Source organism: Scylla paramamosain, chromosome 21 (assembly GCF_035594125.1).
Source record: "Scylla paramamosain isolate STU-SP2022 chromosome 21, ASM3559412v1, whole genome shotgun sequence".
Classification (NCBI taxonomy): Eukaryota; Metazoa; Arthropoda; class Malacostraca; order Decapoda; family Portunidae; genus Scylla; species Scylla paramamosain.
In genome coordinates this window covers 20,521,727-20,548,216 of record NC_087171.1, presented here as the reverse complement: position 1 = coordinate 20,548,216, position 26,490 = coordinate 20,521,727, and the positions used below count along the sequence as shown (strand labels likewise).

Below are 26,490 nucleotides of genomic sequence, written 5' to 3'. Positions count from 1 at the left end.
CCCACCGCCTCCTCCTCCATGTCCTTCCCTCCTTCCCTTCCTCCCTCCCACGAAAAAAAGAGGGAAAATTACGGTACGCAGCAGGCACTGACTGTCTACGAAACAATTCCAGCAGCGATAAAATAGTGCCTTGCCTCTCTTGCTGACTTGCCACTTTTGTTCTTGTGAGAAGCGAGAAATAAGGAGAGACAAATAGGTACCTTTGTTGACACTTAAGACAGGTAACTGTAGTGACCTTATTGATTCTGTATACTCGTGCAGTGAATAAGTAACAGGCCAGCCTAGGAGAGGAAGGGCATGATAGACTCCTTAGCGGCACATTCCCACCATTTTTACGCAATGAAACCAGACACCGAATCAGATTTCGAAGGGATATTCAGGAGCCGATTGCATTACTTGTATGTACAACACAGCGAGAAATTGTAAGATATAATAAGTCCGCGTAACTTAAGACAAAAAAAAAAAAAAGCTATAATAACATTTCATAACGACACTTTTTACAAAGGTCTCTGGTAGCGGAAGTGACTTGAGACACGCGTCGACACTTACACGAATAACACAGACACAAATCATGAATCTCAAAGCTAACGAATCAATAACGGTTAGATATTGTGTACGGAAAAAAAAAAAAAAAAAGAAAAAGAAAAACATGAAATAATTTACCTTCCTGTCTTTTTTTTTTCTTTTTTTTTTTTACAGCAAGAACATGAATCACCAGAGCGCTGTGGTTCTGTAGCCGAAATAAAGAAACGCTCAAGAAGGAGAAAGAGAAACATTGAGCTTAAGTTGGCGCGAGAGAGAAGAGCACTCTGGATTAGGGCTGGGATTTATCATGGCAATATTATGTGTACCATTAACAAGAAAAATGAACGCGAATAGGTCATGGTATGCGTGGAGGCAACAGCGTGTGGACAGTTAAGCTGAGGGGGCTGCTGCTGAGGGCTTGGGAATCTGGGTCAAGGTAAAGAAAAAGGATAAAGAAACGAGAGTCGAAAATTCAGTAGACAGAGTGGAATGGAAATGGTAGTAGAGGCGAGAGTGAGTGAGAGGACAGACTGCCATTTGTTCCTCAGTGGTTTAGCGGCTGGTGGTGGTGATGGTGGTGGTGGTGGTGAAAACTACTTATGCATGTGGTACTTTTATATATGCATATCAGAGTAAAATAACACTGAATTGTGCTAAGCTGAAAAGCCTCCTTGTGTGTGTGTGTGTGTGTGTGTGTGTGTGTGTGTGTGCATGTAAAATCATAATATGATAAAAATATCAACATTTTAGCAGTTGCTCATCATCATTATCCTCCTGATCCTCCTTCTCCTCTTCCTCTTCCTTTTTCTCTTCCTCCTCCTCACCACCACCACCACCACCACCACCACCACCCCAGCCATCAGTCAGCGAGAAGCATACATAACTTTCCAGCAATAACTATGAAACATTCCTGCGAGTACATGAAAATGAATGACACGCTCCGGAAAATTAAGCAATAAACCGTACATATACTCATGCACATTCTTCACATCAGTTCTCCATTACTCTCACTGTCATGTCGCAATAATTGTAAACTAGGCACGGTAACAATTCACGAAGAGCAGCACGCCTCGTTAACACCTCCGTCAGGACCGTCACGCTTAGGTTTTATTAAAGAGCGGTATGACTCACTGACTCACGGCTGGAGGTATGTAGGTACAGTCACAACCAAAAGTACGTTCACACACCGTATCATTTTCCACTGATTTAACCGTCTCGCAAGTCCTCGCAAGCCTATCACCTCACAAAACCTGAGAAGTGAAAGAATTCAACCTCAGAGGACGTAAGAATGAAAGAAAACGTTAAACGCAGTGGAAGAGAGAGCGTCAGGTTACAAGACTCCTGGCCACGACTGTACATGCTATGGGATTCACTGCTTCACTCCTTGTTTTGAAGCTGACTCACTCCTAGGCGCCGCTTTGTCGTCCCAGCGCCGCGCTCACTCCCCTTTAGGTCTCCCAGAAACGGCTGATTTGTGAATGAGAGCCTGACGGAAACATGAACGTGTGGGGAGGGCGGGGGGAGAAGGGAAGAATAAAAGAGAACTTGAATTCCACTAAGAGATATGTGAAAAATTACATGTCAAAACACCTGGAATGACATTTGAAGTATGTATGAGCTTAAAGGGACGTGTTTTGTTGAAGGTGCACTGGTCTTGGTAATGATGCTAATAGAAATGAGAAGTGAACTGGATTGCCACGCTTCACGAGGGGCTAAATATGCAACTTACATGTCAAAGTGAAGGGCGTGGAATAGCGTGATTGTTAAAGAACTTCCGGTGATGTATTGAAGGTGTGCAGGTGTTAATGAGGAGGAGGAAAGGGGAGGTAGAACGAGTATTAAACCACCTGTAGAAGTAAATATAGCAAGTTTTCTAATTTTACTTTATAATTTACCTATTGGGAATGATTACTGAGCTAGCTTTAATATATATATCTCTCTATCTATCTTCTATCTATCTATATCTTAAAATTACCTAAAACATCTAAATACCTTCCTGTATAATACCTGTGCACTTTCTTTCTCGCTTCAGACTAACAGAGCCTCGTTCATCCCACACTAATCCAGCTAAACTATGTAAATCACCCAGACTATCTTAAGTGTTTCATCTGACCTCTGTCCTAAACTAACTAAGCCGCCTCTTACGCTTCTTCATGCTGTTGCCTTTGAAAACTGGACTTGAGATATTTCATTTTAAAGCTAACGTGACTACTTTGAGCATACATGTTTTTTGGCCGTGACCACTTAGTAAACTATTTCCGCTTTCGTTTGCAGTCAACCAGAAAATGTTGGGTGGTGGGGGGAGGGAATAGTGGTGTTAGAAAAAAATGGTATTGGGTTTAACGTCACCAGGAAATATTGGCAGAGGAAAGAACAACTGGAAAATATGTCACAGGGTTTAGATTTGGAAATGAAGTGGCCACAGAGGAAAAAAAAAGTAAATGACATAGGGATTAATGTATGTCAGTGAGAGAGAAAATGAACTGCCACTGGAAAATGTCACAAATCTTAGGCTGGGAGATGAGTGGCCACGGAAAAAAAAAAAAAGGTATAGAAATGAATTTATGTCAGTGAGAGAAAAGAAATACCACTGGAAAATACGTCACAGATTTTGAATTGGGAAATAAACTGCACGAATCACGGCACAGGAATAAAACATCACAGAAAAAAAAAAAACCCACAGGAAGGAATATTACTGGAAAATATGTCACAACCTTTGGACTGAAAGCACAAATCGCAGAAACAGTCATTTGCTTTGGTATGAATGACGTCAGATGAAGTTACTGTGTTATGATGAATTAATTTAAACATTTCGTATCCCTTGATATTTTTACCGTTTTCTATGGAGACAGAATACTTAACATACACACAATCTCTTACAAGAAACACATAGTCCCTTCTTATCCGTACCTCTTTAAAGCTCCTTATGCCATCATGAATACCAACGATGCATCACTTTTGAATAATATTATATGGGAGGGAGTGGAAAAAAAAAACTGTATATTAATAAAACGGAGTGATTTATTGACGCGATAAATTGTAAGCACCTAGTCTCATTATATGGCCATCATCCCGCCGTGCCCCTGCCGCTCATATGTCTTCTCTCTCTCTCTCTCTCTCTCTCTCTCTCTCTCTCTCTGGAACAGTACAGTCTTCTATTATTATTATTTGTAATGTTAAGATCATTCACCATGACAGTTGTGGTTGATGATACATGTACAGTGTGACTTGGTTGAGAATACTTGCAATAATTACTTCATTAATATACTTCATGTCAGGCAATTAGAGTACCAGTAAATAACTATTAGTAAAGAAATGACATGCAAAAAAAGAACTTAACTGTAGAAATGTATTAAGTATTTCAAAGATTTTTCTATGTAAGGCCCACCGAGAGTCCCTAAAGAGAGGTCAGAAAGGATCATCCAAAATTGATATAAAAAATTCATGATAAATAATATTCCTTCAAGACGAGACAGGCAAGGAAGGAATCCCTCTTTCTACAAGCGCACCAAACCCAGCCTTCCCAGATTTCATGTTTTCCAACAAATCTAATGAAGACCTTGTGCCCCACTGCCTCTATATACCCGTAATACTTTTAATGACGCAAGGGGAGGCCATAGAACCTTAATACCTTGTAAGATCTCCCGGTCGCTCTGTACCTGCGGAGGCGTCCTCTCTTCAGGGACCCTTGGGGAATGTGATTGCTTCCTGCTGGGGAGAAGAGCAATACCACGACCCTGGCAATGTCACCCCGCGGAGTCGTTAGTACATCGCTGTGGGTTTTGGGTGCTAAGGAATGAGTGTGTGGGCTGTGGGGGCTGGGTTGTGGTGGTGGTGGTGGTGGTGCAGGCTGTGGCGGTGGGATGTGCCCTGTGCTCAGCCTCCGTGAGTCGCCCCGGGAATGCTGAGTGGCGGGTGCTGGGCGGGGGCTGAGTGACCGCTTTCGATCTCTAGTAATCAATGGTGACGTGCCTGTGTAATGTGTATTGATGAAAGGTAAATGGGGACCTTTGGCCTCATCCCTCCTCACGACGTCACGGCCACAATGTCTGGCCCCGGGGGGTGAACGCGAGGAGGGCGACGAGCAGTAGGGAAGGAGGCAACTAGAGGGTAGTAAGGAGGACAGGCGAGGCAAGCAGACAGACATACGAGTCAAAGAACTCCCTTGAATTTCCTAAAGGGAAGAAATGAATCCGAGAACTCAGTTTCACTTCAAATATTGAAGTTGAGAAAGTTCCACTCGGTGTTGATGAGCCGCCAGGGAGGAGGAGGATATGAAACACGCGCCGCACGTACCGTGATGAGGAACTACACTCAGGCCCTTCAGGACGCTGTATTTCTTGCCGGGGACTAAAACATAGGACATGAAAATCTAGAAACATGGATTTCTACACACCTAGTATAGGTGTGGGAGAGGCGGCAGACAGGCATTAGGGTAGACAGGAAGGTGGAACTGTGGCTGAGGCGGCAGGCAGCGTAGAGGTGAAGAATGTATTTGTGAGGGGCGTGGGCCTGTGCTGCGGCGGGGAGTGTGGCAGAGAGAAAGCTGGTAGGTGGAGGAGAAGCGGCGTTTGAGGGGGAAGCTGGGTGGAGGAAGCGGGTTGGGAGGCGGGTGGAGGGCCGTGGTGGTGGGCCTGGGAACAACAACACCCTCGCCCCTCACTCCATTGTGTCTCTGCCCATTACTCCTCGACCCTCCTCGGCTGTGGTAATTTTCACCTTTTCACTCCCTTCTATCAGAAATATATTGGTCAATTTCCCGCCCTTGTGAGGCCGCGCTCAGCAGCTCAGCGCTCCCCGGCCGGCGGTCAGCGGGATGGGCAGCATCAGTGTCGTGGTATAACAGAGGCGCTGCGGGTTATTGATAATATAAATTGGCAAGCTGTTTCTGGCGACGTGTGGAAAATGTTTGTTGTGTGTTTTGGTGGTGGTGGTGCTGTTTGTTACTCGTTTTTCGTCATTGGTTGGTCTGTGCTGCGGAACTGAAAGGTGCCGGAGAGAGTGAGAGGGGGGGAAGGCAAAAACACGGCTGAAAGAGGGTTAGTGAAAAAATAAAAATCAAGAAAAGACAAGGAAGAGAAATAGTGGAATAGGAGGAAGAAGAGAGACAGACACAGAGAGACAGAGACGTACACAGAATGTTTATAGATGATGTGGATTTAGACAAAACCTATTACTGTTACTTCATAGCGTAAGAACCTAAGGGAAAACACACACACATACACACACACACACACGCGCGCAAGCAGAGTCGCCGGAAGCCACGGATGTTCCAGGCAACCAAGTCTTTCCTGGAGTGAGTGAATGTTGCTGGTGCATTTTCCACTCCTGACGTGGCGATGTTTTAAGCTCACCCGTTTTTAGCTTCAGTCACGCTTGTCAGTCACGTATTATAAGGTTGGCTGCCACTCTCCAGACCTTTTTTTTTTTCAAGTATATTTTTTTTCCTCATCTCGTTGTGGTGTGTTGCCTTTTTACTCCCTTCTTCTTCATTGTTTCCCTTTCACGACGGAACTGAAATGTTGCTCAGCTGTGGCAGTGAGCGGCGATGGCGGTGCACACTGACTTCTCCCTTCCCTCGTGTACCTCTGCTTCATATTCGTTGCTCCGTCACTGAAAGTCGAGCTGTAATGCGAAGCCGTGCAGAGAGGGACTTTTTTTGTACCCCCGTTTGTGCTGCTCGTAGTCTTGCTGGCGCTGCTTCTGCCCTTGTCCGCGAGGCTTAGGAGGAAAATGTGCGGAAACACGCAGAGAAACACCACTTGGGGACGTGCCTTTCGTCTCAGGTAGCTTGACTTTGAGAAACTTGCGTCTGTTTGTTTACATGACTGTGGTGGTTGGGGCAATAGTGTTCTTGCATTCTTTTCATCCACGGAAGAATTTTTGAGCGTCTTTGTAACTGTTGTACGTCGCGGTCCCTGTGGTGCTCTGGCGTTCGCTTTTCTCCGCGGGACAGAATTCTGTAACGAGTCTTGGCTTTCTGTTATGAAGAAGTGTTGCTCCTCTTCATCAATGGGCAGGTTCTTCAGGTCGTGGTGGTGCTGCCTTGCTGTGTTATGTTTCCGGGACCAGGACTTTTCCATCATCTGAGGCTGCACAAGGTATCGTCAGCGCTGGACGATGAGCCTGAAGGGAAGAAGGAAGAGGACTTGAACGGGGGAAGGTTGTAAAAGAAGAAAAAGAAGAAGGAGGAGGTGAAGGAGGAGGAGGAGGAGGAGGAAAGGGGTAGAGCAGAATGGGAAATCTTGGTCTGCGGTGGAGAGGCTCAAGTCCATCTGGTTGTGACGGCAAGTGACGCGTAATTTTACCAGTTCGGAGTTTTATTTATTCGGCTTTTTGTTGTTTTGTTTTTTTGTAGCTTCTTTTTTTCGTTTCTACCTTTTCGTTTTTCACTTGTGGTTTCTTACTCCTTTTATTTCTTATGTTTCATCTTTCCAGTATATAGACTTCCTTCATTCATATTTCGTTATCTTCTTGGTGTATAGATTTGATTCATTCATATATCGGAGGAATGGAGGTCTGGGTCGCTTATGAAGATCAACAAGTATGAACCTCTCTCCCTTTCCATCTACTGAGGAGCAGAGTCTTCGTTTCCCATCAGACAGACAACAGTGGAACATGACAAAGCAGCGGCTGTGTGAGGGACGAAATCTGAGAAAGCAAATTCGAGTCCCACCGGAAACTGACAGTCTTCAACCACCGAATAGCCGAAGCTCACCTGCGTTACTCGTTATAAACCTGAACCGTGCGTCGCTTGAGGGCTGAACGTGCAAACTTCCAGGAGCAAGTTTTGTTGATAACACTGACCTCCTTCACTGACCCTCCAGCATAAGAAAAAATAATAAATAAGTCACTAAGCTTATTTCAACAGAACTTTATATTTCATATGCATAATTTTCATCGTTTTCATTTGATTTTCGCCTTTTCGTTTGAGATACTCCAGATTTCCATGTAGCTTTGACTGAAATTACAACTGCCAGCTGCCTAAACCAGACACAATGCAGGAGCTGAGTGCTGGGTGATGCAACTCCTGAAGGGGATGAGAAAGAAGAGGCGTGACACAACACCACTTATCGTTAACGCTCCCAAGACTGCCTCATCATATACCTCCCTTGACCGCGCCTTCAGGAACCCGGAGATCTTGAGCTGGCCCGTGCTCTGTGCTCTGACCTTGAACTGGCTTGTAACACTGTCGTCTCCCTGGTGCATGGTGCTGTCCAGAATCGATAGTGTGCCCTGATGTTCTTGAAAAAATGTGTTATAATGTACCTATCAAAAAAGAAAACGTGCTCTTATGTGCTAAAAAGACATGTACCATAACGTGCCCCAAAATAATAAAGGTTTCTACTTGAAGTCAAAGAACGAAACTTTTATATGGGACTCTTAGGTTCTGATTTGCCGCCATCATGCGCCGCCACATTGGAGAGAAAGGAGGGCGCCGCAGCACGGAGGAACACCCGTGTAATGGCGCAGCGTTATAGTGGTCCCGCGCCCATGACTTTTCAACACGTTCGAAACCCTCGGGGCGTCTCGAAATCCTTTCCGGTACCATCTCGAGTCGCGTGGAAGGAGTGAATGAACGAAATTTACGGCTGGAAGCACTTCCCTCGCAAGAGCAGGTGTGTAGTAAACCAGGCATCATAATTTTTCCCCCCAACATCTCGCGGGCTTCGGGTTGTTTCCGAGAGAAGCAAGAAGGGAAGCTTTCCTCCGGCAGGCAAGTGGCATTCAGTCCCTCATGGCGGCGGAAAAAATACTGGGACGCGAGACTTTCAGAATAAGATGGAACGTGGCTCGCCTAACAGATAAGCATTAGACGGCCGCTGCAGCTCTGCCGAGACTTGTAGCGTGGCGGGGGTGGCGGGGCAAGGGGGTCGGGTGGCGGCGGCGGTGGGAATAGAGGATGCATTTCAAGGTCTCTACCTGAACATGTCGCACCTACAGAATTCATACCTTCAACCTACTCGCTGCTTCAGTTCCATTTCCCTGAGGTGGAATATTCGCTCTGCTCACCGAACGCACACATACACACACACACACACACACCATTGCACCGCTTCGCCTCGCTTCACCTATCTTCCACAACTAACCTCGTCTCTTCCCTTCCTCCTCCTCCTCCTCCTCCTCCTCCTCCATCACCTCGAAACTCCTTACCTACCTCCTTACCTGATAAACACCACCACTAACACCACCACCACCACCACCAAGCCAGTCACGTCACCAGCAGTATTCCCACCATCTCTGCTGCAGCACGTCAACAGACAGACAGAACACAGCATAGCATCACAGCATAACGTTGTAACATTCTCTACCACACGCACGCAGACACAGACACACGCCCTTACTACCACCACCACCACCACCACCACCACGGATAATAACATTTCACCACACACCACACAGAAGCATTGCACTCAGCCCTACCACACACCATTGCAGCAACACAGTGCCGCCCACCACCACCACCGCCGCCGCCACCGCCACCACCACCAGTGTCCCAACTCAATAGCATTCCCGGGCCTGAGAGGGAAAATAATGCCGCATCGTGTTCCAGGGACAGTCCAGGGCACCACCGCCACAGACGAGATTTTCCAGAATACAACGAGACTCGGGTCTGGAATTTTTGAGAGGCAGCAGACTCGAGGCTAAAAACGCTAAGGGTGTGTATTCATAATCACTGCTCATGTTGTCTAAGGAAAAGCATTAATGAAAGGAAGAGCCTCATTGTTATCGTGATGAAGAGACCAAACAGGTTTCCAGGATTTTCAAGGCCGCACAAAGAAAGAGGATTTGCAAAGAAACAAAGATTTTAAGAGGATTTTTCTCTTTTTTTCTCTTTTTTTTACCCAGGGTGCAAAAAAAAAAAAAAAGAAAAAGGCTGGAAAACATTTCTGAACCACCGAGAGCTTAGCGTTCAGAATGTATATCTGAAGGGAAAAAAAAAAAACCTTCATCTGATAATACTACATTTTCTGCAGTCAGCATTCAGCGCCAACATACACAGACACACACACACACAGACACACACACACACACACACACACACACACACACACACACACACACACTCTTTAATGACGTAAACGTACACGCATATATAAATACGTAAGCATGCGAACACACAGATTTTCAACCACGCAGCGGCAGCAGCTACTATCGTCCTCAGTTGTAGCGTTGCTGGAGGGGAGAGAGAGAGGGAGAAGGAGGAGGAGGAGGAAGAGGAGGAGGAGGAGGAGGAGGAAAGTTGGCGTGGGGTGTGGAGGGGAGGAGGGACAGAGGGAAGGTGAGGCCAGTATTGATCAAGCTCGCTGTAGGGCGGTCCTCGCTACTGTCAACTCTCTCTCTCTCTCTCTCTCTCTCTCTCTCTCTCTCTCTCTCTCTCTCTCTCTCTCTCTCTCTCTCTCTCTCTCTCTCTCCCCGTACGTGTGTGTGTATAGGAGCAGAAGGAGGGATAGGAGAGGCAGTAACCCACAAGCGTCTCTCGAAAGGTTCCTCTTTGTAAACGCACGCTGGGGTTATTGTACCGTTGCTCAGCGTGAAGGATGTTGGTCACGTCCTAAGGGGAAGTGTGTGTGTGTGTGTGTGTGTGTGTGTGTGTGTGTGTGTGTGTGTGTGTGTAGTGGAGTGTTTAATCAGGGAGGAGGAATTGGAGGCGAAAGAAGAAAAGAAGAAAGAGGATCAGAACTCTGCCACAGCTCTCATGTTCTTCGTGTTTCTTGCTTAACCTTCAGGAACAAGATTGTCTAGGTGGCTTGTGTTGAGAGAGAGAGAGAGAGAGAGAGAGAGAGAGAGAGAGAGAGAGAGAGAGAGAGAGAGAGAGAGAGAGAGTAAACCACCATGCTCTCTCTGTCTCTCTCTCTCTCTCTCTCTCTCTCTCTCTCTCTCTCTCTCTCTCTCTCTCTCTCTCTCTCTCTCTCTCTCTCTCTCTCTCTCTGTTATTCTCTCCCCTCGTCCCTTCCTCATACATTATCTGTTCTCCCCTTCCTCTCTCTCTCTCTCTCTCTCTCTCTCTCTCTCTCTCTCTCTCTCTCTCTCTCTCTCTCTCTCTCTCTCTCTCTCTCTCATATGTTGAGAAATGCCAGTTTTTTCTTTTTCTTTGTTTCTTTCGTGTTGCAGACTAATTCAATTTCCAGTTATATACATATTTTATTTATTTATTCATTCCTTTATTTATTTATTCATGTTGGTATTTACATTGATGGCTATTGGTGCCTCGGAGATCAGCCTACACTGTGTTGCTGGCGGCTTGTGAGGCTTCGTTTGAAATGTTCTCTCAATCTCTCTCTCTCTCTCTCTCTCTCTCTCTCTCTCTCTCTCTCTCTCTCTCTCTCTCTCTCTCTCTCTCTCTCTCTCCAAGGAATACATAACTCCGAATGCAGATAAATAAAATAATACTTAACTACACCGTATTAACTAGACACTACAGCCTGTTGAAGCAGTCGAGGTAAGACGCCGAAGTGTTTGAGAATATGACTCCCTTGTACTGGAGAGATGAACAGCAGGAACACGAGTAGCAAGTGAGTCCATCTCGGGAAGTGAAGTGAGGCAGCCATGAAGGGAGCCCCAGGGAGAAGTGACAGTGAAAATTATAGCAACAAGCACCAAGAGACTGAAGTTATAGATGATAGTGAAGCGAAGCGTGAGAGATTAGGGACTTTTAGACACACTTCATCAATGTAAGGACGTGATAAGAGGAAATTAATCGCTTCCAGGTGTACTGTGGTTAATAATGTCACAGTATAGGATCGCGCACAGCAGCAGCGAGGCGTATAGCGATGGATCACCTCCCTGGATAGCGTCAGCATGTGGGTAGGGAAGAATAATTGACGAAGAGGCGCACACCATGTCAATCCATTATTACGTGAGGCAGAAAACCATAAACACTCTATTTTTGATCTGTGGAATTATTTCTATCATCCCTACATCACTTGCTTTGGTGTAACTTGCCACAAACAGCCTCTTAAGAGCCAACAGGTTTCCTGGTGCTAGTTCTTTCTTTGTGCTCCTTTACACTGCACTAATGCCACCTGGTGAACATGACATTGCACAACAATAAGTATCAGCATTCTGTATAACTCAGAACATTTCAGAATATACCAGAGAAAGTTACTTCATCTGAAAATAGAAAGCTAAGTATCAGCGGAGGAAGTGTGACAGAGGAGCACGCTGCGCCGCCCCTGGTACCGCTGGATTTAGAGGACAAGAAAATATAGTAACGTCTTATGTGGCAGAAATAGATCGACCAAGAGTAAAGAGAAGGATAAAGCTCGGTGGGCGATATTTTTTTGGGAGGGAGAAAAACTAAAGATTTCTGCCGGACTACCTACCATACGTCTAAGAAAACAGAAGAGAGGAAGGGCAAGAGTCGGCTGAGCTAGGAAGTCACCACCTGCATAACTTTTACAAGGTTTTCGTCGAAGGACACTAAGATCGTGAGTCATCGGGGAGGCTTCCTGTTCCCCTCCTTCAGGATGCTTGGATCTTTACAAAGGTATAAAATTAGATCTATAATGTGGTTGTTTTAGGGATCAGACGGCACGTTTTTTTGAAGAGGTTGAATGAACACACGAGGGAGAACTTTGACCAAGCGATGTGTAAGCAAAGGATTACAGCGTGGAAGGACAATGGGAGACTTCATCAAGGCCTTCTATAAATTACTACCAGAAAAGGCACAAAAAAAGAAAAAAAAAAACATGACTAGGTAGAAACGTGAAAACGGGCACAACGAAGTCAAAGGGGAAGGGAAGCAAGAAAAATACTGAATTCTCCAACTCTGAATTTTGAGTAGAAGTCTGAGTGGAAGCTGCGGTAAGAAATTGATAGAAAGAATAAGTTTGTGAAAAAGGGAAATATATTCACCTATATTCACAAGAAGAATAAAATTGGTAGTGGTTTGGCATTGAAAACATCATATTAACACGCCAAAGGAGCACATACATACATATACACATACAACAGCTGTATATCGAACAGAAATGGGGAGATCTACAGGCGACAGGCGATAGCTTCCCTGTGACCCACTTACTTGGATGGCACGAGGACACGGCTGAGTCAGAGCTTCATCGTCCTCCATTCCAGAGACAATTACCTTCCTAATGCGGTGGACACAAGCAGAAGGGCCTCCGCCATGGAAGCAGCGCCGCCCCACGTGGACCCTGCGTAGTGCACCATCAGGTCTTGCCACTTCCAAGATAATTTTGTATCGGTGGTTCAAAATGTTGCAATGGAGTGATAGAATAGAAGATTGAAGACGTAAATGAACTTATACTGGGGAACAAGAAATTGAGGAACTAAATGTAATGAAAAGATGTGTGGTAGGTAATTAGAGATAAGGTTAGTGTATTAAACAGATGTTGTATAAGTTATGCATGGTATCACCGGGCATGAGATGATCGTGATCCGTTAAGTTACTCTTGATGGACGTGTCATGAAGAGCACATATTTCTGACTTCCTGAGCTTCTGAAGATTCATGGCCAAGGAATTGTGACATGTTATATATGAGCCAGGTTATACTGCATTGCTTTTATATCAGCCAGAGTACGGCAGTGGAATTATGAGGCGAAGAGTGAGTTACTTTTGAGACTGAAGGCCATGCGTAAGAGAACAAGCCGTATTTCTACATACGTAAGCGCAGAATGGAGTTTAGCAGAGGAACTAAGGCAGAGAAAGCGTGAGGGAATGGAATAAGGAGTGGTGTCAGTAGCCTCAGACACCTGAGTCCCGCTGAGAAAAATGTGAGGCTCAGAGGAAGAGAGACGAGGCTCCACAGAGAGGAAATCATTTCTAAGACTGCGAATGTTGCAGAAAGTGATGTCGAGAAAGTCAGAGGAGTCATCGCGAGGCATCTGTTGGTCTTCACTTTGATGGTGAGCCAACCAGGGAATGCTGCTGGTCATCACTCGTGCAGGACGCCGCCAGAAATACTCACTGTTATTCAGAGCAGTTACTTTGCCGGCGTGCTGCTTCTTCATGTTGTGTGTGTGTGTGTGTGTGTGTGTGTGTGTGTGTGTTTGCTTATATATATATATATATATATATATATATATATATATATATATATATATATATATATATATATATATATATATATATATATATATATATATATATATATATATAATACGCATGCATGCATGCATGCAAGCTTAGCTAAAAGTGTGGAGTGAACTCCATTCTGGCAAGCATCAGAGTGGCAAGAATTACGATCACCAGTAACCTTAAATTTTGCCAACAATGCATCGAGGCAGCAAGTAAAGCCAATCGGATTCTGGGTTTTGTTTATCGTAATTTTTTGTGCCGAAAATAAAAGCGCAACGCTGCCTTTGTGTAAGAGCTTAGTCAGACAGAATTTCGAATTCATAGAGCAGTTGGTTTCGTCACAGCGGCAAAGGCACGAGCGTTGCGAAACTGCTGCATAGAGAAGTTGTGCGGCTCGGCCATCAAGTTGTCGCCTTCCGTACTCGTCCACCTGCACCGCGCCATCAAGTGAAGCTGACATCCACTCACTTAACAAGCGCAATCTCCACAATGACTTCACTTGGCCGTGAAATACCTCGTGAATTCAAAGATGCAATACATAGTTTCGTTCATTTAACACGGTTCGATGAGTAACAGAAGGAAGAATAAATGTTCGAAAGATATCTAGACTACAACGAAAATCTCTTCACAATCCACAGTGCGCGCTATCGGAAAAGTGTTCTAAATGCATTCGTTCGTTGAAATGAAAATGGAACAAGTTGTAAAACCGTGCAGGCATTTGCAAACACGTGCAACCGGAAACCAAACCTTTAGACCCACAACAACCACAGGAACAGAGAGAAGATGGGAAGCATACACCAGCCAACCAAGAACCATCAACACACACACACACACACACACACACACACACACATTAAGCAGCTTACCAACAGAACCAGTAGACCTGACAAATACCTTATCCTTAGCAATGGCACACTCACAAACAGCAAGGTGTTCGATCCTGTGTACTCACAAGAAGCATTTTAGTGCATGAGAGCAAGGCATCCCAAACAGCAGACTCCTTCCAGAGTTAGAGCAGTGACCAGATTACACGAAGACAAAGACAGCGTCAATGAAAAGAGGATCATGTGCACCGGGTCTTGGAGGTATTGATAGAAAGCTTAACTAGGAAAGTATATAAAGCAAAATCATTTTTGAATCACCAGTAATTTCAGGGAATATCAGCATTATCTTAGGAACAGCAGGAGTTGTATCACTGCTTTCATCTAGGAATGTACTATAGGAAGTCTAAGAATTCATAAGAGGAAAACCATATAATGTTTAATACTAATGCATAAAGCGTAATTATACCCCATGGAAGTAAAAATCTTAAGATTAATTAATATAATTAGTGAGATCAGGAACCAAAGCTGAATAGACATCGTAAAACTGAGAGAAAAAAGACGTAATGAGATTGGATGGAAGGCATCAGACTGAAGCACCAGGTCTGCGTGTAATCAGTTTGCTGTGAGTTATGAATAAAACGTGCATGTGGAGTCGATCAGTGAGAAGCAAGTTAAGAAGCGGCCAAAAAGTAATTCAGAGATTAATGTTTGGAATAATTCAGACAGGCGAGCCGTTCCGGGAGGACGCACCAAATTCGATAGGAATTTTTTGAAAGGCTGCCTGGCGCGTCCCGGCCCGGCGTGGCTGCAATCACCATTAAACACACGGGGAATGAGAACAGGCGTCATGACTTTTATGAGCTTTGCTAATAGACGCCATGCCTCGTTTGTGTCCTGCAGCAGGTGTCCCGAGATATCTGTCTGCCGAAAAATTCAGTGGCGCTGAAAAAAAAAAAAAAAAAAAGTGGTGATGGGCCGTGGCTGGTGTCCGCGCCCGGCCGTGGTTGGAAGCGAGGTTCCGCTGAGTGACAAGATGGTCGGTAAAATTGCCATGTTAGCACCATGATACTAGTCTTTAACTGAACTGTGTAGCAACTGAATGCAAACATTTGCTTATGAATGGTAATTAATGTGAATGCCTTATCGTTTATGTAAAAATAGAATAATGAGGAAACGATTGCAGATATGAATTAAATATTCATGAGAATGAATAAAAAGTTCCCCTGGAAGATATAGGAATGGATGTACATACTTTTATTTCACTTTAATATTTTGCCCGCTGTTGTTGCTTTGATTCGCGTACATTCCCTTGTATACAATGAGCATGACGAAGTAATGTTTTTATTAGTGATGGGAGGCGGACAGCGTGGTGATGGGGCGGGGATGATGGAGTGGGTTTTTGTTTTCTCTGCAAAATGGCTAAAGGCAATTCAGTTAAAGAGGGAAAAATATCAGTTTGCTTCAGTCAGGTCCGGTGCGCCTCAGCCTGTGGGAAAGCTGAGAGTGTGATGAATGCACTGTATTGTTTCTCGTTTCATTCTGGGTTCCTGGATTCTTGAGAAGCATCACCTTCAACAGACAGGCTGACAGATGAAGCTGCTATTACAATATAAACTATGATGACGATATGATGATAATAATGTCACACACTGACATAAGGCATGCCCTGCATTGTGTAAGCAGTGTTATTAAATGTTGAAATGCAAAGCGAAGACGTTCAGTGGACGCCGCCCACCTTTGTGTTGAGTTAATGTGAGTGTGGACGAGAACAATGAATGCATCGCCTGCCTCGAGAAGTGACGCTGAGGCAGAAATTGAGGCAACAGCAGCTTCATTGTGCTGACGGAACCGTATCACGGAGAGAAATAGAGCCGCTTGAAGAATGACCCTTATTCTTGTTGGTGGAAGGTCAGCCGTGAGCACAATGCAGACCAGGCACGGCGGGGCAGCCACGCCACTACTGCACTCACTGCCTGGCTCGCCTGTGTGGCCCGAGCCTGAGCCCCGGCAAGGAAGGGCATCGCCTGAAGAGAGTTCATTAAGGGAAGAGAAGGAAAGAAACTTTTCTCTGTAAGTGTTTCTTTTCCAACATTTGAATTTAAATATTGGTAAAGTTTTCACATAACAGCTTGGGATGGGAGGCAGGCGCGACATGACAGGACGCCTCGGGTGCTCGTCCCGCGCCCTGGAAACGCTTCACTGTCCAAAATCAATTGTGATTGGATTTACAGTCTGGCGGCGGGACTGAAATGCGTTAATCTTCGATTTGCCTGCACTCTTCTTTTTTGTCCCCAAGTTCAAACAGGTGGCACCAGTAATTCAATATTCAGCCATCCCACCATACACCTCCTGCTGGCACACCCTCACCTGCTGACTGCCGATATCTGACAAGACTGTGTCGCGCGCGCGCCCGCGCGTGTGTGTGAGTGTGAATGTGTATGTTTGTGTGTGTGTGTGTGTGTGTGTGTGTGTGTGTGTGTGTGTGTGTGTGTGTGTGTGTGTGTGTGTGTGTGTACACACAGCTCCCACGGTCGGTGGAAAGTCAGAGGAATTTTAAATGTTTTCAAGGTCATTAAAAGTCAGGTTGTAAGTAATGTTGGGCGCCAGTAAAACTTGGAGTTTTCTTAAAGGAAAGCTGAAATTTTGTTGAGTTTAGAAAATAATGATTTTCCTTTGAGTGCCGGAGACTTCCACGAGTTTATGATGTGCATATTCACTTTGAGGGAAAGTTAGGAGACCGTCTTCATCTTATAATTCACAATTTTCAAAATGTGTGATACTTAGTGCAAAAAAAATTCAATATTATCACGAATATCTAGAATTGGCATTAATCTTGCAAGTAATAGTCCAGCTGGAATTTGACTTCTTGACTCAAGTCTGTATATTCTCCTAAACACAAGTCATGGCGAAAGGAAATCTCCATTTGTAAACCAAAAACTATATCGTGTGTGTGTGTGTGTGTGTGTGTGTGTGTGTGTGTGTGTGCGCTGAATGGTACTCGTATGTCAAATGTAGATGTGTTATTCTCGCACTGATGGTCCTGCAGAGTGAACACTGACCGTGGGAAGAGACTGTCACCTGGAAAGTTCCCAGGACAAGTTTGAGAGAGAAAGAGAGAGAGAGAGAGAGAGAGAGAGAGAGAGAGAGAGAGAGAGAGAGAGAGAGAGAGAGAGAGAGAGAGAGAGAGAGAGAGAGAGAGAGAGACTCCACTCCTATTCTCTGCCACAACATTAAACTCATACCTAGCGATTTTGGAACTGTATTTTTGGCGGAGTTGGCCTGAGGTGACCCGCCCTCCGCCAGGCTGTGGGCCGACGCACCGCCCGCAGCTCGGTGCCCGGGGTGGCGGCTGACGAGGACTTGTCTTGGTTTACGTTGGTTTTAGGAGAACATAACTTGCCATCAGCGCTCCAATGCTCCTCCAGATGCAAGGCAGAGACACTTACTACCAGTGCGTCTGTCAACTCTGCGCTGGGGAAGAAGGAGCTGGATGAAGAAGAAAGAAGAATGAAGGTTTGATGTCTTGTTCTCAGAAGGTCAATAGGAATCAGTAAGAGTCATTGCTTATCTCAGTCAGTGCCTCTCCAGACTCCTCGTGCACAGGGAATTTATATTTAAACATTGCTTCCCGCTTTGCTCAGGCCAAGGGTTCTTGTGTCACTAGAGGCTGGGCTTGCAAGCACAGGTTACTGAGGAGATAAGTAAAAAGAGAAAAGAAAATCACAATTGGAAAGGTCTTGAAATCAGCAAATTCTCGTGTACTGGAGTAGGTTCTGTAGCTGATCACAAACAGTCTCGTAAGGGCCAATAGGTCTGCTGCTATGATCCTCCCTTCTCTTCTTTTTTCTATTAGTTTACCGCTGTCTCTCCTTGCATCTTCATCCTTGCCTTGCCGTCAGGGATATTTGCATCCCTCATAATTCATCACGCCTTCTCTAATTCCATCCCATTGTTTATTCTTATTTACACTCCGCCTTTCCGCACCTAATCTCATGACGTGGCACTCATATAACTCAGAGCCTGCTTGAGTTAACTTATGAGAACGGCAGAGTCTTGTGAGTGGAAGGAAGTCTGTGCTGCATCTTTGGTAACGGGGTAACTCTGTAGACTGCTGCTGCTGTACATGTAAAACCACACACACACACACACACACACACACACACACACACACACACACACACACACACACACACACACACACACACACACACACACACACACACACACAACGCAGATGATAAATAGCGGTCTTTTTTTTTTTTTTTATTCCCTTCGAACGTGAATGTGAACTTGTTAATAAATTGGGTTTTGGCAGCTTTGTTTTTCCAGACATCAGTATTCATCCGAGTTCACGCGTGGGAAGCATTGCTCAGGGCAGGGCAGATCACCACGGCTCACGGCGCATCAGACCTGACCAGGGTGAGGTCAAATGGTGTGCAGGATTACAGAGACAGATGTATGAGATTTTATTCAGGATATCCAATATATGAGTTTGCGTTTTATATATATATATATATATATATATATATATATATATATATATATATATATATATATATATATATATATATATATATATATATATATATATATCTTTTCTATCTTTTCTTTTCTATCTTTTTTCTCCGCGCGCTGACAAATTAGAGCAACATGTGAAGCTTCTCTACGTTGAATTACTAGCACTCATTTTCGAAACTCGTAACTTTTTTTGAGGGGAACGGGAATTGAGCCAGCTTTTTTCCACTGCTTTCGTGTGTCGTCAGCCAGCTTCCTTCACACGCAAAGGGAAATATTAGAAGTAATGCAATGTTTGTACATAACTGCTCATTTCTTCCTCGTACATGTTCAGAAACGTATCATATTTTTCATGCATGCTTTGTATAGCTTCATTATACACCAAGGACTAGAAAACCTCGATAAATTGCCACAAATAAGGTAAAAAGTTAATATTTGCGGATAATGACGACTTAATGAGTATGTATATTAAAATTGCACCAATGTTTTATACAATTTAATGCTATATTTTCACTCCTACTCAATATATAAAGCACAAAAAAAATGAAACCAAAACTGTGTGTGGGTAATATTATCGTCCGCAAATTGATTTCGGAGTAATAACAAAAAAATATATACTCATGATCCTTTTTGTACACCAGTGAAGGTTTCCGAATGATTCTCACAGAGCGTCAAGGCAGATTCCACCGCACCTGCATGTGGACTATATTCTGTAACGCTATAAATGAAAAAAAAATCCCATAACTAACGCCTGGCTTCCTTACAGACTGTGGCGGCTGCAACATGAAGTTCTCCCACCCCCTCTACTACCGGATGCACTGTTCAGTCTTTCATGATCCCAACTACTCCCTCACCATCCGCAAGTACCACTGTAAGGTAGGTGCCCCCGCCCTGACCCACGCCACGCGCCCCGCCTTGCACCAGACTGCCACGAGGACCAGGCAGCTTGAGTGCACCTCATACACACACACACACACACACACACACACACACACGTAGGAGTATCACTTTATAAAGATAAGTATTGTATGGATAGAAATTTACACACAAATATACAAATGAAAATATGAATGTATATAGATTGATCATTAATTTGCCGTGAAATACACTTTTTTTTTATATACCTAATTTTCCTTTTGATACACACAGGTATTTGAGCACTGAAGTCTATTTGATATTTACAATTTACACGATACTTTCATTATCATTGACATTGGATAATTTTCTAAGCAGTAATTCGTGTCCATTATCCACATCGAACTTGGTCCTCAAAATGTCTAAGTTTGCATAACGTACTCCACGATCTTAGTCACCTAATTACGCCACATGTACTGCTAGTCATGGCAACACTGTACCTTGTTCTCTTCCGTCAAGTCAATGGCGCCGCCCTGCCATCCCTCCCTCCCTCTGCCCCGTGTTGTCTCCCCGGCAGTGAGCCTCTCCCCTTCCCAGGTGTGCGGACTGGCGGTACTAGGCAAGGAGAACATCATGAGGCACGCAGCCGAGCAGCACGAGGGCCGCGGAGCCTACCAGTGCCAGTATTGCAAGAAGGTAAGTATCCGCACGTCACCTCTCGCCTGCATGCCAGTGTTTTGGTCCCGCCCTGCCCGCTCTCGCGCCCCGCTCTCCCAGGGGCCGCCGCCACCCCGCCATCACGCCCACACTGAACATGAATTTTGATATATGTCCGGCACCACTTGACGTAGTCTGCAAACACAACATGAGGTTTAATGTAATTACAATCACCAGTATTTCAAAGGTATTATTCAGATCGAAATTTAGAAAAGGAAACTTATATTTTTTTAGATAAAATTGACTTCATATTATTTACTGATAATACACAATATGTTTGCTTTGTTATTAGTGAAAGTATTCCTGCGGGAGGACATTGAAAACATGTAATGCCTGCAGATATCTGTGGTGATTCTATTTGCTCTATTATTAATTGAGGAATAATAATTAATAAAGTGGAAGGACAACTCACTGCGTGGTAGACAGCACTGGACTGGCCGCGGCTCAGTCCTGCGCCGTGCTTGTCAGTGGAAGGGACAGGCTCAGACACCAGATAAAAAGATCATTTTTGCTGAAGCCAAACTCTCCACCCACAGTTACTGATTCATACATTAAGTTATCAAGAAAGAAAAGTCAGTCAAATAGAACGAGAACTTTCCTCCTGCTTCCCCTCAGGAAGACACGAGTACAGGAGTGCCCGGGGCGGAGCGTCCCGGGCTGTGCGGCGGCTGGCGGCTGGCGGGGGCGGCTCCTCGGTGTGTGGGATTGTCACATTAATAAGAAAATTTACAAGTTGACCATCTGTCATACCTCGCTAGATTATAGGCAAAAATTATGCAAGCCATTTTTTTTTTTTTATCGACAAAGTTTTTCGTAAGGAGAAATTTCAAAATAACATTTTTACCTACATGTACAAACACGTAGAACACAGTAGTAGAAACACCCTGTTACAATTACTAGCACTGAGCACTTGAATTAAGTCTCTCAGTTTTAAGACAAGATAGAAAGTTTTGGTTTAGTGACCTAGAGGTTCGCCTCCTTTCCGGGCCCTAGACAGATGATCAGCTGCCTCTAGCATGTAGTAAACTGCACGATGCATGCCGTGGTAGCTCTGTTTGTGCGTGCGTGCGTGTGTGCGTGTGCGCGTGATTGCATGGTTGCATGGCCAAGGTGCACGCCTGACCTCCCCTCACCCGCCCGTGCCCCCTCCTGCCCGCACCGCCCCACACCCCACGGCCACCCACACGGAGACTTGTAGCACACGACGGAACATAAATATACTTAAGGAATACCAGATGGCATATTTTTATTCCATTTTTTCATCCTTAGAAATACACTGATTTTTTGTATGTGTGAATGATCGATTGTCGTGCGAGTAACGAGTTCACATTTTTTCTTATCAGATGACTTTGTGTTTTGACGTAGTGAGGAGGCGCTGTGCCTTGTTAGCAGCAGTGACAGGGAGGCGAGGACGGAGTAGTGTTCAGAGGATGCTGATGCGATACTTTTTTTCTTATCCTCTGCTCTTTTCTTACAAGAGAATTAGCCACGTCTCTATAACAGTTTTATGAGAGGTATTTTTGCCATAGTCTAGGCACGCTGACAGTCACACGCTCGAGGACAGTCAGTCGTCAGAATGAAGCACGTCATCAACAGTGTTCCGGGACCAGCGCCACACCGTGTTGCTCCTTACCAAGACTGAAGTCAAACTTACATTTTGCTGAGACTTGCCGCTGTACACTAAATTATGAGTTGTGAAAACAGAACAGTTGGTGCGGATCATTCTCTAAATCTTTCCGAATAATTTTCAAGCTTATTGGACATCCTGAGGCAGCACGCTTTGCCAATGTCTTTTATTTATATATATATATATATATATATATATATATATATATATATATATATATATATATATATATATATATATATATATATATATATATATATATATATATATATATATATATATATATATATATATATATATATATGCGCAAGATCGCTCGCTTTACTGAACCAGCTGGCTCGTTTAGTGTTTTCGGTGTTCTAAAATGATTGTTGACATTTTAACTATATAACTTAAAATTTGTTACCCCTGAAATTGTGAGGCAATAGTTGACACGTCGCACATGTGGAACCTAAAAAAATTAACACCTCAAGGGAGGTTGGTAACACTGCAGTACTGGTAACAATGTGTCGCATACTCACGCCGTCTCGACTCAGCGTTCGTTCATCAGCGAAGGTACGATAATGAGCTGCACGTTTCGCGCACCCGGGACGCCTTCACGCGGCTACTGTTAGGGCGGCGGTGAATCTCGTGCTGGGCATACGCAGTGGAAGGCAAGACACGTTGGAAAATACGATGCTAATAGTAGAAATTCAGTACAGAAAAACGAAAATATTACTTCGTCAACATTTCTCGCGACACACACACACACACACACACACACACACAAACACACGGTCATGAGGCATTAACAGCTTTCCCAGGTTGTTTTAAACACTCCTTATACTAGATAGTAAATGTGTATGACGCTCTTCGCCTAAGGAGAATCTTTCCCGGTTGTTCGCATCTGGAACTAAAATTACTTCTCTCATTATCTATCAGAATGGTTTGTAATCTTGTGACTGAATCAAATAACAACAAGAATCCGCCGGCAGAGATAATGTGCGAGTATTTCTGAAAAATCTTAGTGTGTGTGTGTGTGTGTGTGTGAGTGTGTGTGTGTGTGCTATCAACATCGCATTGGGAAGATGAACAAGAACATCATAGTGTATCTTTTCTGTGAATGTGACGGTCTTCCCATTTTCTAAACTATAATATAATCAAAGAAAACCGCAAAATACCTGAATAAAAGATATGTGGCGTTTGAATTCAATAAAGGTTAGTTCAAATTCAGTAAAGGTTATTTATGTTTCCCCGCCTTCCAGCCACTCAGTCTCTTGGAGGCAGGAAACGTGAAGACAACAAAGGCATCACTCCTATTGCGCACGTTTTGGGAGCATTTGTCTTGAATGGTGATTAGTGAGACTGCTTACGAAGCGTCGTTCTTGGGTTCAAATCCAGACGAAGGCGGTCCGATGCGCAGTTCACTAACTCGTGCTCTCGTGGATGTTGAATCATCAAGCAGGATGGATACCAAACGTGCGTCTTTGTTTTTATGAATACTATATGAATAATGAGAGAGGAAATATGGTATCATTAACGTTTTAACAACTATAATAGAAAGTTCTCCGCACGGACACGCAAAAGATAGAACAGTAGGTTAATTTTGTATTTTTCAGGCAACATTGTCATTGGAGAGACTATAGTACAAAAAACAGAAGGAAGAAATGGTATCCTTAACGTTTTAACAGCTATAAGTAGAAAGTTCCTAGCACAGACCCGCTAAAAGACAGAATAGGTAGTTAGTTTTGTATTTTTTTCCGGCAACAGAGTTATTGAAGAGAATACAGTACAAAAAAATAGAGGTTTAAAAGTTGTACCAAAGTCAAGCAATAGTTAAACAGTCGGCAGATACCAAGAGAACGAACGTATGTCACTCCCAGTGTGCTCCAGCGAACCCAAAGCGAACGTACCAAGACTCGGGTACGATGATTCAGACAGTGGAGATGAGCACGTGGCAGGAACAGGATCGAGTGAATGTTGACAAGGCGTAACTTTGTGATGCAAATTGAAGCAGTGTGAAGCTGAAGATCATGGCTCTGGGGAGAAGCAATACACTTTTTTACCGACAGTGTTGCGTGGAAAATTTCATGAAGTTGATAAACAGAAGCAAAGGATTATCGTAAATATGAAGGAGTAAACGTTGAGGGAAGTGATAATTATTTCAGTTAGGAAGATAAACAGACGTGATGAGAGCATACGAGACATGGCAATCATGTAGAGCCGACACACTAGGCAGTTTCAAGAGGTTAGGTTATATGAATAGGGAAGACAGACAGTAACAGGAAAGTTGGCAAGGGGGAACGTTCATGATTAGTACAGGAGCTACTAGTATAGACCAACCGGCCTTCTGCAGTCTCCTTTATTTTTATGTTAGGTTCCATTTACTAGTAAGGTGACGCCGCCTCTCTCACAGAAAGGGCGAAACAAGCAGAGCATTTCCAAGTAACATATAGGAATGTTCATTTGAAGAATAAAATTATTGCAGTTTCTGAGTTTTGTCGAAAATCGTGTTATAATGATTTACTGGAATTTTCTATTAGTGTGATGCCTCGAAGTGTTTAATTTGTTTAGTAAAGGTTATGGAAACACTAAGCTATATAATGTCCATGTCTTTGTACTCGTATTAACTGAACATGACAGCCTGATTAACACACCCGCGCTCCTCCCATACCGTGAGAATTATTAAAGCAGTTACTTGAAATGACAAAGACTTCTAACTTATGCAGCCAGGTTAGTGTATAAATGGACGGACACAAGGCCTTCATCAGTAATTAAACAGGTGAATAATTATGGTTATGTCAAGGGAGTGAAATAAATAGTAATCCACTGATACCATCACGCCGCCAGCCCTTATGTGTTATTACTGGCGACCCCGGTATGGAAATTAAACATTCGTAATAGCCAAGTTCTACATCAGTGTCCAATGCTGCAATATGTAAACCTCCCTACAGCTCGTCCGCTTTACTCGATTTGGAAAAGAGATCAAAGAACACTGAATCGAACACTGTATTCACTATTTCATTGAAGTAAATGTAAGCTTTCACACACGTGCCTTGATGTGTTTTTGTTTAGGAACCACGAGAGGCGTCACGGAGGCAAGATTTTTCTTTTGAGTGTTTGGAAAGAAGCGGGGAAGTAATTTTTTCACAAACATAAATTTCCACGGATTTTCTTTCTGTTATGCATTACCTCGAACTCTTCTTTAAACATCTCCTTGTGCATCTCTTCTAGTGTGAAGAATATTAGTGTGCGACTTTATGAATTTTAGCTTCTTTCCTCCATTGTGACATACTCATTCTCGGGAAGTCGCTTCGTTCACACCCTCGGCAAAAGCAGCACGTTGGTCAAGCCTGGTGGTCCGGCACGCGTGGCTTTCGGACACGACAAAGGCCACCCAACAGAGCATAGCAGAGTATTGCCGCACTGTGTATTACATCAAAGACACGCTGTTCACAAAGCACAAGTGATTTTTTTGTATATATATATATTCAAATAGCATAGCGATCTACAAAGGTCATAATGTTACTTCGTTGGCATGAACAGACGTTGCCTTTTTTTTTTTTTTTTCCATAGAAGTTGTACAACTATTTTTTTTTTTTTTTCCGTGTGATTTGAGAGTTTTGGGTCATTAGGTTCTTGAAGAAATATTAGAGAAAATTTTAAAGAGACCGGTTTTGTAACGGCATGCATAATAGGAAGTGTGTGTGTGTATGTGTGTGTGTGTGTGTGTGTGTGTGTGTGTGTGTGTGTGTGTGTCGGAGGAGGGTGTTAGGTTAAAATGGTTAGGTTATCTTTGTCCGCTTACAATTTTCTTTTTCTTTTAATTCATGTCTAAGCCAAAAAAAATATGAATGTTAAAAAGAGAGAGAGAGAGAGAGAGAGAGAGAGAGAGAGAGAGAGAGAGAGAGAGAGAGAGAGAGAGAGAGAGAGAGAGAGAGAGAGAGATTTTAAGATAGAACTTTAAGAGTAAGGACATCCCCCCAAATATTTCCAATATCTAAAACTCCACCCTACGTTAAGGACCTGTTTTTCCTAGTTGTAGGTCATTTTTATCTAGTAGCTGATATGAAAATTCTAGCTAAGCATTTATTCGCACGATTTCTTATGTTAAGGTGGAAATCAATTTCAAGGTATGGCATCAAATCATTATAGATCAGTTATTTTCAGGATCTAGAAAAGACTTTAATGTATGAGTGAAGCTGTTGGTTGAGTTACGTCCACGAAGAAATGATACTGTTTACTCCAGTATTGAAGAGGAATCAGTAAGTGTCTTATCATAATAATAATTCTCTGGCTAACGCATGATTGTTCAAACTTAATGATAGATATTAACTCGAGTGTCTCGATATATATATATATATATATATATATATATATATATATATATATATATATATATATATATA

At 43.6% G+C, this 26,490-nt stretch overlaps 1 protein-coding gene across 2 annotated transcripts in view; it reads left to right on the top strand.

Annotated features, from left to right (window-relative positions):
* Window positions 1-26,490, top strand: part of LOC135111210 (histone-lysine N-methyltransferase PRDM16-like) — a 79,189-nt gene that overhangs the window by 34,169 nt on the left and 18,530 nt on the right. For both annotated transcript variants that reach the window (XM_064024324.1, XM_064024323.1), the window contains exons 4-5: window positions 19,670-19,779; window positions 20,356-20,454. In XM_064024324.1, the coding sequence (XP_063880394.1) occupies window positions 19,670-19,779; window positions 20,356-20,454 (209 nt within the window). The remainder of the gene's footprint in view (window positions 1-19,669; window positions 19,780-20,355; window positions 20,455-26,490) is intronic.